Raw genomic sequence first — 12764 nt, 5'->3', positions numbered from 1 at the left:
GTTTTCTTATCCACTGCAGACCTGCAGCCCTGGGACCCGGGGACGCTCTATCCATTCCCTGCACACATTTCCTGGGGCCCTTCCCTGGGAGAGGAGCTGTCACTCTGGACGCTGCAGGCTCTGGGGAGCTGACCACTGTCACCCCAGGACCAGGGCGGACAGGGACCATGAGCAGCCCACAGCTGGCAGGGGTGTGCAGGGGGACTGACGTTTGTCACAAGGACGGGAACAGACCCAGGGGGGCAATCACGGGTGCAACCGCCTGTGGGCGATGAGCGTTTTAATCATCACCCCTGGATGCGAGCGGCCACTGGGTTCATGTGCTCCCTGCAGCCCTCTCCTGGGGCCTGGCGGCCACCAACAGCAGGTGGTCCACCAGCTTTCACGTCCTGACTTGGTGGGTTTTTCCTTAATTTATGGAGGGTCGTCCCTTTTTCTCAGAAAGTTTCTGAATTGAGACTTAAGCAAAGGCTCCCGATGCCCAGTTCCCCCTAAGGAAATGCAAATGCTGCCTATGCCTCTTTTGTTAAGTTTTCTTTTTTGTCTTTTTTAGGGCTGCACCCTTGGCATACGGAAGTTCCCACGCTACGGGTGAATGAGAGCTACAGCTGCACGCCTACACCACAGCCACGGCAACATGGGATCCGAGCCACATCTGCGACCTACACCACAGCTCACGGCAACGCCGGATCCTTAACCCACTGAACAAGGCCAGGGATCAAACCCACATCTTCATGGATGCTAGTCAGGTTCATTACCACTGAGCCACGATGGGCACTCCTTCTTCTTCTATTTTTTTTTTAAGCCTCTTAACCTGATACCTCTCATAAACATCCAGGCAATTCTACCCCCAAAGTTGAAAAACACCCAAGGGCTGGGTGTTATTTTAGGTGTGGGAGGGAACCATGAAATCAAAACACAGTGCAGATCAAAGTTTGGCCCAGGGTTAGAAGAGGACGGAGGCAGGTGCCTCTTCCCGGGCAGAGTCTTGGGGAGTCCCCACCAGGTGTGGGGACAGGCCCGCCGGCCACTGCAGATGGAGGCTGGGCAAAGACAGGGCCCCCTTCTCACCACTGGCTGGGCTCTGACCAGTCCAGCCTGGGTCCCGCTCGTTCCTGGAAGGAATGGAACCGGTCTTCCCACTGCCGCCGTGGGCTCACACGGACTGAATGCCCAGTCCAGCTCCTTCTTCACCTGAACTGAGGACTCTGAACTGAGAAAAGTACAACAAAGGAGCCATCGAGAAAGGAAGTTAGATACCGAGTGTCACGCACCCGGCCCTGGAGGGGCTGGCGGGCATCTGCATGAGGAGTGCCAGGGCAACAGGGGGCCAGACCCCACCTCAGCGGGGTTCAGCTCTTCAACACTTGCCTTCCCCCAGCTCTAAGTCTGTCCACACTTGCTGAGAACACAGCAGGGGGGCCAGCCACTCAGGCGCAGCGGCTGGGAAATGGGGCCTGAGGGTCTCCGCCAGCAGCGCCGCAGGGCTAGAACACCCCGCTTCCCCAGTGGAGATGGTGCCACACCTGCCCTCCTTTCTGGTCGCGTGACCTTGGGCCCATCCCAGCCCCTCAAGGCCAGGTGCGCTTGCCACGCTTCTCCCATGCTAACCAAGCCTTTGGGTCTCCTCCCAGGGGCTCCTGGGGTGACCCGTCCCTGTGCAGACAGGCTACGTGGAGCGCAGTTATTAGAGGACTTAGTTTCGAGGTCACACTCTGGGAATGTAGCATCGTGTATGTTTTCATTTCTGGGTCTCGCCCGGCTTTAACCAAAACCATGGACGTCAGGTTTGGTTCTCTTGACCAAGGGCAAGACTTGGACTTGGATCCAACAGGATTCCTGAGACTTTTCTCTATTTCCTGACGATCCGAGCGATTAAAGAGCAATGAAATGTGCAAGTCTCTGTTGGCCTGAAACCACTTAACCTCTGGTTCTTCTGGTCCAATATGTTTGTATGAGATACACAGGCTCTGACAGGCCAACTGTGGCTCCCGACGGTGTGCTGCACACACACATGGACAGGTGTTTGTGACTTTTAGAAAACGACGTGTCCGGCTCAGCCACAACCCTGCTGTGCGAGGCAGACCCCCGTCTGTGCCTCTCAAGTTCACAACAGTGGTGGCAAAAACCTGCCAGCAAGGAATAACCCGGAGCCGACTGAATACCGACACTTACTGACGAGGACAAGCCAGGTATACAGACAGCCTGCTGTGGACGGGAGCCGGCGGGAGAGAACCCGTGTTCCACAGGCTCTAGTCACACTTCTTTACAGATCAGCATCCATCTGACAGATGGAAACGTGTCGCTGCTACCTAATTGTGCCATAAAATAAAGGAAGTATCACCCAAGTAGCTTCCTTTTCATCATCTCACACTTCCAGTCATCCAGTTTGGTGGGCCTTCTTTCTGAAATAAATCACAACTTTTTCCTATCGTTTTCTCTTCCGGTTTCATTGAGCCGTAATTGACCCACAGCGCCGTGTACGTCAAGGGGGACCACGTAGTGATCTGACTTACACATGACCACGGTAAGTTTAGTGAACATTCATCATCTCACATAGGTACAAAATTAAAGAGATGGGAAAAAAATGTTTTCCTTGTGATGAGAACTTTTAGGATTTACTCTCTTAACTATTTTTTCCTTCTTAGGGCTACACCTGTCACATATGGAAGTTTCCAGGGTAGGGGCCAGTTGGGGCTGCAGCGGCAGGCCTACGCCACAGCCACAGCCATGAAGGATCTGCACTGCATCTGCATCCCAAGTTGCAGCTTGCGGCAAAACCAAATCCTTACCACACTGAACCAGATCTTAACACACTGAGCGAGGCCAGGGATCGAACCCCCACCCTCACGGACACTGTGCTGGGTTCTTAACCTGCTGAGCCACAACGGGAACTCCACTCTGTTAACTTTCACATGTAACATATAGCAGTCTTAATTATAGGTGTCAGGTGGTACCTTATATGCCTGGTACCTATTTATCTTGTAACTGGAAACTTGTAGCTTTTAACTGCCTTCCTCCTACCCCCACTTCTGGTAACCACAAATTTAGTATCATGTGTTTGCCTATATGTTTTTATTTTTTTATGAACTTCTTAAAAAAACTGCCGTTGATTTACAATGTTGTGCTAATTTCTGCTGTACATGACACACACACACACACACACACATATATATATATATATATACATGTATCTCCTTTTTATATGATCTTCCATCATGGTCTATTCCAAGAGAATGGACGTAGTTCCCTGTGCTGTGCACTAGAACCTCATTGCTGAAAAAAGTCAAAACTTCTGAGAGAACCCATCATGGGCCACTGGTGGGAAATGTGACCGTGACAGCACTGGCTCATGAACACGTAGCAGTCACGCTGGCCTCCTGTGACCCTCATGGCTTCTGATCACTTCCTCTGACTTTATGAATTTAAGCGAACAACACACGCACACACACACACACAAATACAAAGGTGTAGCTGTCAGATCCCAGGGTGGAAACCAGCCTCCACCTGTGTAATCTGACTCCTAATGTCACCTGCGACAGAAACCACCCATTGTCTTCCCTGTCATTAAACAAAGAGAAATAAAGCCAGCTAAGTTCAGTAAACAGCCGACTCAAATTTCAGAAGCTATTCTTATTCAACCTCTCCTCCAGTAGAAAAACCACAATGGTCGGGCAAAAACAATGGGCGAGTGGTGCCAGCCGCCAGGTGAGGGCCTGCACCTGCGTCCCGAGTCAGGCACTGCCTGGACTGCCCCCCACACGTGGCCCCCGGAAGGTGGCAGCTGGGGCCCCTTTCAAGGACGGCGGTGGCTCTGAAGTGGAGGAACTTCTCAAACGCAAATCGGCCTCTCCCGACCGAGGGTGCGGCCGTGGGGGCGGTTCTTGCACGTGGACACGCCGTGTCCCCACAAACCCTCCACCAGCCCCGGGAAAGCATTTCCGCTGGGGCACGGCTACGAATTGTCTCCTGCGGCCGACGGCATTGGAAAGGCAAAGATAAGATGGAAAAACAAACAACACTGGCTGCCTTGGACGTCAATAAAAAGTTGTCAGGCCACGTTCAGAGCCCCGAGTCGTGAAGAGATCCTGCAATCAAGCCACCAGCCACCAGCTGGAGGAAATCTCACACACACACACACACACACACACACACACACACACACACACACCCCCGCATCCCGACCACAGGCTCTTTGCCATCGGCTCTCCACCGCCTCTATGTCGACAAACGAGGGGCTGCCAGATTCAAGGTCCCAGACGTGGCGGTCAAGGTCCCTGCACCCCACCCCACCCCCACCACAGCAGAGAGCACGCTGCAGAACCCATCAAATTGGTTCTCTCCCCACCAGATGGCAAGAGGAGGGGCAAACCCAAAATGCAAACAGCAAAGGCTGCGCTGCCCCCTTGAACTCACCCAACAACACGTGAGGCTTTTTCCCACTCGCTGTGTACTTTCCATGTGCCAGAGCCAAGGCTCAGAATCTCCCTATGTTATTTCATCCCAACCTGAGCACCCCTCGAGGACGTGGGGGGCGTCCCCACTTTACAGAAGACGGCCGTGGACCCCAGAAGTGGGAGGTCTCAGTTCACGGTTACAGCCTGGGTGGGACCCCGAGCTGACTCAAGCCCCACTCACTGTTCTAGTCTTAGTCTGTGCCACATGCACGTGAGCATGCAGGTCCACCTATAGAAAGAACTAGAGGATGCGCGTGACCCAGTCCCAAAGAGCCTGACCCCTCTCCCACCACTAAAGATTACCGTAGTTATCTCAACAACCAGCGAGTCATCCACTCCGCAAACCAGGAGATGACATGCCATGGACGTCTCGCAGGTGTAACCCAGAGCGACAACAAGGCATCTATTTCTAAATGCCGTGCCAACAGCCGCAGCCACATAATGCCAAGGGTTCTGAGAAGGCTGCACTTCAAAGCTTGTGTCCGACGTCCCTCTAAAAGGACCTGGCCATGGGCGGGAGCATGTCCCTGCAGCTGTCCCCGGCCACAGTCAACACCTGGCATAACTTCCCACGTGGCACTTTCTCCACTGATTTGCTTTTTCCCTCCTTGCTGATAAGGCACAGGCCAATACTGCGGTTTCCCTCTCACGCCGGCTTCCAGGAAACTGGGAGCCTTGTTTGCAGGTTTCATCAGCTCAGTTGACATTTACAGAGGGAGGTCTGCCTCCCAGATCTTTCTCTCAGCCCCACCGCCTGTCATTTCTAGTCAGTGTATCACTCAAACCTGGTGCCCAACTTTTTTTTTTTTTTTTCTTTTCAGGGCTGTACCTGCAGCATATGAAGGTTCCCAGGCTCGGGGTAGAATGGGAGCTGCAGCTGCCAGCCTACATCACAGCCACAGCAACACCAGATCCGAGCTGCATCTGTGACCTATGCTGCAGTCTGTGGCAACACCAGACCCTTAACCCACTGATTGAGACCAGGGGTCAAACCCAAATCCTCAGAGACTGCATCGGATTCTTAACCCACTGAGCCACGATGGGAACTTCCATGGCCACATTCTAAGCCACGGCAATAAACAGGAAGAGAATGTGCTACCAGAAAAGGCCCAGAAAAATGAGCAGCAAGGCCAACAGCCAAGGGGTCAGGGCAGGAGGGCCACGTGAAGTTTCCTGGCTGCTGGGTCCCAAACACTTCAGGTGGTCACAAGGGAACCTCCGCCTGGCAGAGCATGACGTCATGAGGTGCAGGGGTCACGGGAGGTCACCAGGTCCTGTGGGCACAGCCTGGCACCAACCTCTCCTCTCCAACCAGGGCAGTGAAGGACGCTTCCAAATAGTCATGCCCCAGACCAGAGCTGCCCCAGGAACTCAGGCAGCCCTGGTGGCTCAGAGTTAGCCCGAGCTGAGCGCCAGCTCTCCTGCAGCCTCCAGGAAGGGCTCCCTGCACTCAGCACAGCAGGCGAATGCCATGCAGAGAAGGGTCCTGGGCACAGAAAAGGGCAGCTGGGTCAGAGGGCCTGACACCGAGGGCCACCGTCACAGCTTCAGCTGGACAAGGAAGCGGGCTCCTGCTCCCAAACCCGGGAGGCCTGAATCCCCGCCACCACCAGGAACACAGGATGAAGCTGGGGAAAGGGGGCGGGGGGCAGGTGCCCACGGACCCTGCGGGTGTCAGCTCAAGTGGCGCTGGGATCAGGGGCGGGGTGGCCTAGTGAAAGGACACCTGAAATCCAAACCTCTGGCCGTCGCCCCATTCGTGAGCAAGGCCACCGTGGCCCATCGCATGGAGACGTGGTGAGAGGGAAATACTGAGCTGTGGTCTGAACCCGTCGCACTGCATCCCCATGAGTTTCTTCTCAGAACACGTGGGGTGGAGTTCTCGTTGTGGCTCTGCAGGTTAAGAATCCGACGAGCATCCATGAAGATGCCGGTTCAATCCCTGGCCTCACGCCATAAACAGAATGAGGATATGCTACCAGAAAAGGCCCAGAAAAATGAGCAGCAAAGCCAACAGCCAAGGGGTCAGGGCAGCAGGGCCACATGAAGTTTCCTTGGCCGAAGGATCCGGCACTGCTGAGAGCTGTGGTGTAGGTCACAGATGTGGCTTGGATTCGGTGTTGCTGTGGCTGTGGCATAGGCCTCAGCTGCAGTTCCCATTCCCTAGCCTGGGAACCTCCAGGTGCCGCAGGTGCAGCCCTCAAAAAAAAAAAAAAAAAAAAAAAAAAAAAAGAGGGGTTTTTCCCTGCATAGTTATCCTTGATTCTACAACATGCAGTGTCAAAAAATAGGAGAGCAATGCCAATCGACCTGCTTCATCTCTAGAAGCCAGCAGCAGCAAAAGAAGCCGAGACTGGGAGTTCCCATTGTGGCTCAGTGGGTTAAGAACCAGACATAGTGTCCATGAGGATGTGGGGTCAATCCCTGGCCTTGCAGCTCTGATTGATCTCTAGCTGTAAAAAGAAAAAAAGAAAAAGAGCCCATAAAGCTTTAACAAAAGAAAAGAAAAGAAAAAAAAAAGAAGCAGCCAAGAGTGGAGGCTACAGCCACTCCGGGTCTGGGGCCCTGGGAAGTGACTTCACTTTTCTCAGCCCCTCATCCTTCCTGTCTCAGGTGGGTGAGCCCAGGTGACTTTCCGGGCAAATGTGTCTAAGACAGAGCAGGTACTCAGTGAATGGAACAAAGAAAGAAACAGGACCAGGACCTCAGGCGGCCTGGTCAGGACCAAGGCCTGGATGTTCCCAAGGTGACATCCGAAATGTTGCTATTATCTGGGGGTACCTCCATGCCAATCCAAAATGCCGGCCCATGGTACTAGAAGGTTCTTGACCAATGTAGGGCCAGGAGAGAAAAGGCAATTTCTGTGCTTTCTGCCCTGAGAAGTGATACTGAGTAGGTGAAAGCCCTGCACCGAATCTCCAGTGGACTGAGCAGTCCGCATACACCACCCCACCCCCCACAGCCAGGGGGAGGGGCCCGGCCCGGCTGGGCTGCCCACACCCATCCTACCGTGTATTCTTCCTAAAACTCCTGAGGCAGCACGCTGGAGTTTTAGGAAGAAAGCCACTTGCAAGGCACAGAGCTGAGCCCCTTGGAGGGTGTGCGCTACTCAGGAAGAACTAGCCCTGGGGCTACAGGCTGCCAGGCTCTCAGCCATCAGAGGCACCAGAAGCAGGAAGGTGGGTGAAATCCCCACCAGGTGTGTGGCAAAGCCGGGGCCAAGGGCACGGGGCCGTGTCCAGTTGGGGAAGCACAGGGGACACACCTAGCAGATATCCCGGGGGAGGCTCCGGGCACACCTGTTTCCTCCCCTCACAGGTGAGGCTGGGAAAGGCACGCACGCCCCCGCAGTGAGTCACTTCCAGTTTGCACGAAGAGAAGAGAGTGGTCGGCATCCTGTTGTCCGGGAAGCGCACTGAGCCAGGTGTCCCGCGGCCGCTCTGAAGTCATTAACACCAGGCTTAACCCCCTCATCTCCAGGGAGGGGGAGCGGGCAGCAAAGAAAACACCCAGAAGCACCTTGACACTCACAGGATGTTTCCATCGACAAAGCAGGCAACGATTAATATTTGCCAAAAGTAAGTGTTATCCCTGCGTTTGCCTTCAATCGGATAGAAAGATGGCACCTGTCTGAGCTGCCTGTTCCAAAGCCACTGTGTTCTGCCAGCCACCCCGAACTCTGCCCACGTCTTTATCACTAAGGAAACAGGCAGCATCTTTGTGTCCCAGCAGGGGGACATGGGCCGAGGGAAATGAATCCCTGAAGGCTACTAACATTGATCTGAAAGAAGCCTCTTCCAAAGGAGTGCGGGATTCGGGATTCGCATGTCTTAAGAAAAGCCTGCAAATGCCTAGTGGAAGGGTCCCTGCTGAGCTCTGTGGATAAAAGCTACAGCTCAGAGCGGATCCTAAAGGGGCTGGGAGACTCCCCAAGAGGGCACCATAGGAACAGAGCCAAGGAAATGCAGGACTTACCTGCTCCAGGTGGGTTTTCGCACAGCGGGGACTCACGACCTGAGGGGTAAAAAAAACACATCAGCAGATGGGTTCTCTCAGGAAAAACATGCCGCATCACCACCAAGCGAGGCCCCCAAGCCTGACACTGTCTCTGACTGCATTCACAAAGTTTCAGCATCTCAAGACAAAAAAGACATGGCATTACCAGAGTCCAGGTTTTATTTGCTTTTATAAAGTCTGGATCCTTTTCAGAGAATGTCATGAAAACCATGGGGCCTCCCCCCAAGAGAAATGCCCAGGGCTCCCAAATACAGGACTTCATCTTTAATTTTGAAGACCTAGTGGACTCCTAGGCTAGGATGTTCTGAGCTAGCACAAGCGCCTCCTCACCAGGTAGCATGGGGAGCAGGGGCCAGGAGGGAGAGAGAGTGGGCACTCCGCCTGGGAGCACCCAGCTGCCCCGACACCTCACAAGCCCACTCAGGGCTGGCACTCTCTATAAAGCAGATCAACTTTTCCAGAGCTCGTGCCACAACTGGAACAGAAGTCAGGGTCTGAATGTGTCAATGCCCTGTGGACGCTTCACTCTAGGCTGGAGCTGAGCGCCTGAGATGGTGATGGAGTCCCCTGACTCCCCCGTGGTGGGCCCCTGCAGATGTGAGTGCACTAAGCAGACACACACGGCAGCCCAAGTGACGGGGCCATAGCTGTGATCCGGAGAAAGAACACAGTTGCAGGCGCCTGGGACGACAGACCCAACGAAGATAAAGATTCCAGCTCTGGAGTCTGTCCTGTATGGGACTTCTGCTCCACCGCTCACTGGCCACGCAACCCCGGGCTCTCATCACTCTGGACTTCAGTTTCCTCATCTGAGCACTGCAGGTAGTGAGAACTTGTGGTGCTCACAACAGGTGCCTTCTCTGAGCCTCAGTCGGGAACAGGGCACCCTCCCGGAGCAGAAAGGGCTGTGGGCAGGTGAGAGGCTCAGACTTGCTTCCTGCGGTTCTGGAAAGCCAGGATCCTGCACCTGCAGGTGGGATTCACCTCCCCACGGGCTGCCTCCTGGCTCTCCTCCCCCCAGACCCCTGATATCCCCATCCATCCTTCAAGAGTTTTCTAAAAACAAGAGAAATCCCAGGGATCTGACGTACTGTCCTTGTAGGTTGGAGTGGGCGGCAGTGTGACCTTGGCTCTTGCCATATCAACTATTTATAGTTCTCGCTTATCTTAACAAAGTTCCTCAAGGAATATGATACACAGTCATTCATCTGTCTGAGACATATTAGTACTCCACCAGGATTCTGACTCATGCTCTCGTCTGGGGCAGAGGCCCTTCTCTCCTGACACCCCCTCTTCCTCCCCTCTACCCAGCGGCCCCCTTCCCACACCCTTAGCAGCCCCTCTCACTGTCCAGAACTGCTGAGCTAAGAGTTGCTTTACTCTACACTGAGAATCCCCGGGAAGGAGGAACCTTCTTTGAACATATAGGGAGCTACGTGCAGATGCTTACAGGATGGTGCTGGCAGTCAGACAGGAAGTCCCCATGCCTAAAGTGATTAATTTCATCCCGTGCACGGTCCTTACTTGGTGCAGGCTCGTGTCCTAGATGTCTGACATGCTGCTGGGACGTGTGTAAGCCACTGAAGCTCCTACCTTTGAAACATCATTATTCCACGTGATACTATTCAGCAATAAAAAGAAATGAGCTATCAAGCCATGAAAAGATATGGAAGAACCTTAAATGCATATCACTGAATGAAAGACGTCAATCTGAAAAGGCTACACATACTGTAAAGATTCCAGCTTTGCGACATTCTGGGAAAGGCAAAACTCTGGGGACCATACAAAGATTAGTGGTTGCCAGGGGTTGGGGGATGGATGAATAGGTGGGGCACAGAGAATTTTTAGGGCAGGAAAACTGTTCGCTGTGCTACTATAATGAGAGATACACATCGTTATACATGTGTTCCAGGCCTAGAATGTATAACACCATGTAAATTACGGAGTTTGGTCAGTAATGTCACATGCACCACACCAACACAAGGTAACAATGGGGGACAGACACGGCAGGAAAGTGAGCATAGGTTAACTCTGTACTACCCAACTTTTCTGTAAATCTAAAACTGGCCCCAAAAGTAAAGCATATTAGTTACTTTTAATTCATTGTCTGGAAGATGTGTCTGTCAAGAGAATGAAGGCAAAAGCCCTATGCATTATCAGAAACTTGACGCTGTTTTGTTTGTTTGTTTTCTTTTTATGGCCGCACCTGCAGCATATAGAAGATCCCAGGCTAGGGGTGGAATTGGAGCTGCAGCTGCCGGCCAACGCCACAGCCATAGAAACGCAGGATCCGAGCCGAGTCTGGAACCTACACCACAGCTCACGGCAACACTGCATCTTGAATCCACTGATCAAGGGATCAAACCTGCATCCTCACGGATACTAGTCGGGTTCGTTACCACTGAGCTACAAGGGAAACTCCCAGAACTTGAGTTTTAAAAACAGCAGCCACTAAGTAGACAGTGCTGAGGCCACCCGGGGACTAGTGATACCATCACCCAGTCTGGCCCCAGAGTGTCCTCCAGAAAACAGGAGAGGGCTCCCTGCTCTGCGGGCCCCCAAATCCCACCTTCCCTGGCTGTGCCACAAGCCCCGTCTACTGCTGATGTCACAACAAGCTGTGCAGTCTGCACCCCGATCGTGTCATTTGTATTGTGCATCCTCTCCTGCCAGGCACTCACTGTCACTGTCCTTTTCGGACGCATCAGTTAACAAAACAGACAAGCCCTCCGGGAGGAGACATTCTCGAACACCAACTGCATAAACGTCACGAGAAAGGGAGCCGGGCGTGGGGTGAGGTGAGCGGGATCCTGGGGTCAGGGCAGCAAATGGCAAACATCAGTTCTGCATTTCCAGGACCGCATCCCTGCCAGAAATGAACCTCTCGACCAGACAATCGACGACAAGCCCTATTGTCTGTCTTTACATGCCCTGGGGAGAAAAGCAGACAGCCGATGTCTGAGGAAGGACCTCGCGTTAGAAGGAATTTGCACATGGAAATGCACAAGAAGAACCAACTCCGAGAAGAGGGGTGGTCTGGGGGGCGGGAGAGAAGCCACCTGTCTGTGCAGAGAAAAGCAAAGTTTCCATCAAGAACTACAAACACCCAGCTTCGAAAAGCCCATCAGCAAGGGGACACACGGACTCCTCTTCCTTCAGCGTGACATTCCAGCATGGAAATGACGTGAGGACAGATGCGATTTGCACATCACGTTAGAGAAAGGCAGGGAACACGGTCTGGCAGAGCATGGAGCAATCGGTGGTCCGGACGCTCTCACGTGGACCACTCTGCACGGCATCAGCGATGTGAGTGGCAGGCAGTTGGCGCCTTGGTTGCATTTCCTGGAGCCTCGGGTGTCCCCCCGCCCTGGCTCTGCAGCCTGACCGGAGACAAACGTGCGCGGCTTCTCTGGACAGGCTGCGTCCAGTGCTGGAGTCCACACAGCTGCAGCCTCTCCACCTGCCCCTGACCTTCAGGCGCTGCCTGCGTGTCTCTCCAGAGCAGCACATCCTCAGAATGGAGCCACCAGGGGACCATGCCGAGGGCGGCCACCCCAGGTTCAGGTGGGCTCAGTCATGGCGTCGCTCACCTGCTTTCGGTTCCCGTCTCCAGGGCAACCTCTGATCACACGCCTCTCGGGGCTGGCTGGGTCTCTGCTGCTGTCATTTGACAAAAGCAAATACCGTGACACTGGGTCATTTCTGGGGAGCCTCAGCCATGCTCAGCATGGAAGGAGCGGAGGCTTCTTGAGCAGTCGGTCTCTGCGGGGCCCGTCTCATGTCACTGATGGAGCTGAAAGCAGAGCGGGCAGCCAGGACGCACCCTGGGACTGCAGGAGGGTCCCGACGCTGCTCTGCTCCCCAACACTGTCCTGCCTGTGTGCCTCCCACTGACCCCCGAGGGCATGGCCAGTGCGCCGGGGGGCGGGGGGGGGGTCAGATCAGTGCCTTCCTCGCCAAGCCCCCTTCCTCTTTTGGAGGTGGCCCGATCAAGTGGCAGCAGGAAGATAACAGTCACAACAAGGCCAGGGCACCTGCAGGTCCTTCTCACCGGCTGCAGAGCCCAGGAAGCTGCTGAGCATCCGGTCAGGGCGCTGAGTCCCAAGGAGGCTGGGCCACGTGGGCGGATCCTCACAGGGTGGGGACGCGGTCCCTGGGTCCAAACTCCTGGGTCCACATTCCTCTTGTGATACGAATGGCTCCCCTTTCTCGCCAGAAGAAGCCTGGGAGTCAGGGTGACAGAGGGTGTGGGAGGGACAAGGCAGGAGGCAGGGCCAGCACTCCTTGACT

At 54.2% G+C, this 12764-nt stretch overlaps 1 protein-coding gene across 8 annotated transcripts in view; it reads right to left on the bottom strand.

The window, feature by feature from the left end:
* The window catches only part of TNS3 (tensin 3), a 232623-nt gene that overhangs the window by 145115 nt on the left and 74744 nt on the right, over positions 1-12764 (bottom strand). For 5 of the 8 annotated variants that reach the window (XR_014834141.1, XM_021079356.2, XM_021079358.2 and 2 more), the window contains one exon: positions 8433-8471. The exons of 1 other annotated variant lie outside the window; for it this stretch is intronic. Coding sequence is in view for 1 of the 7 variants with exons in the window: in XM_021079352.2 (XP_020935011.2) it covers positions 8433-8471 (39 nt within the window). In the remaining 6 variants the exon portion in view is untranslated. Of the gene's footprint in view, positions 1-8432; positions 8472-12064; positions 12135-12525; positions 12666-12764 lie in introns of those variants that run through there. 2 more of the 8 variants (XM_085005684.1, XM_085005685.1) reach the window with 2 other exon arrangements.

The sequence above is a fragment of the Sus scrofa genome, chromosome 18 (assembly GCF_054392235.1).
Source record: "Sus scrofa isolate SSC_HxYL_T2T_F1_AM1 chromosome 18, Sscrofa_HxYL_maternal_Yorkshire_Landrace_v2.0, whole genome shotgun sequence".
In the NCBI taxonomy this organism is placed as follows: domain Eukaryota; kingdom Metazoa; phylum Chordata; class Mammalia; order Artiodactyla; family Suidae; genus Sus; species Sus scrofa.
The sequence above is the reverse complement of the archived record's forward strand: the minus strand, read 5'-3'. Positions and strand labels throughout refer to the sequence as shown.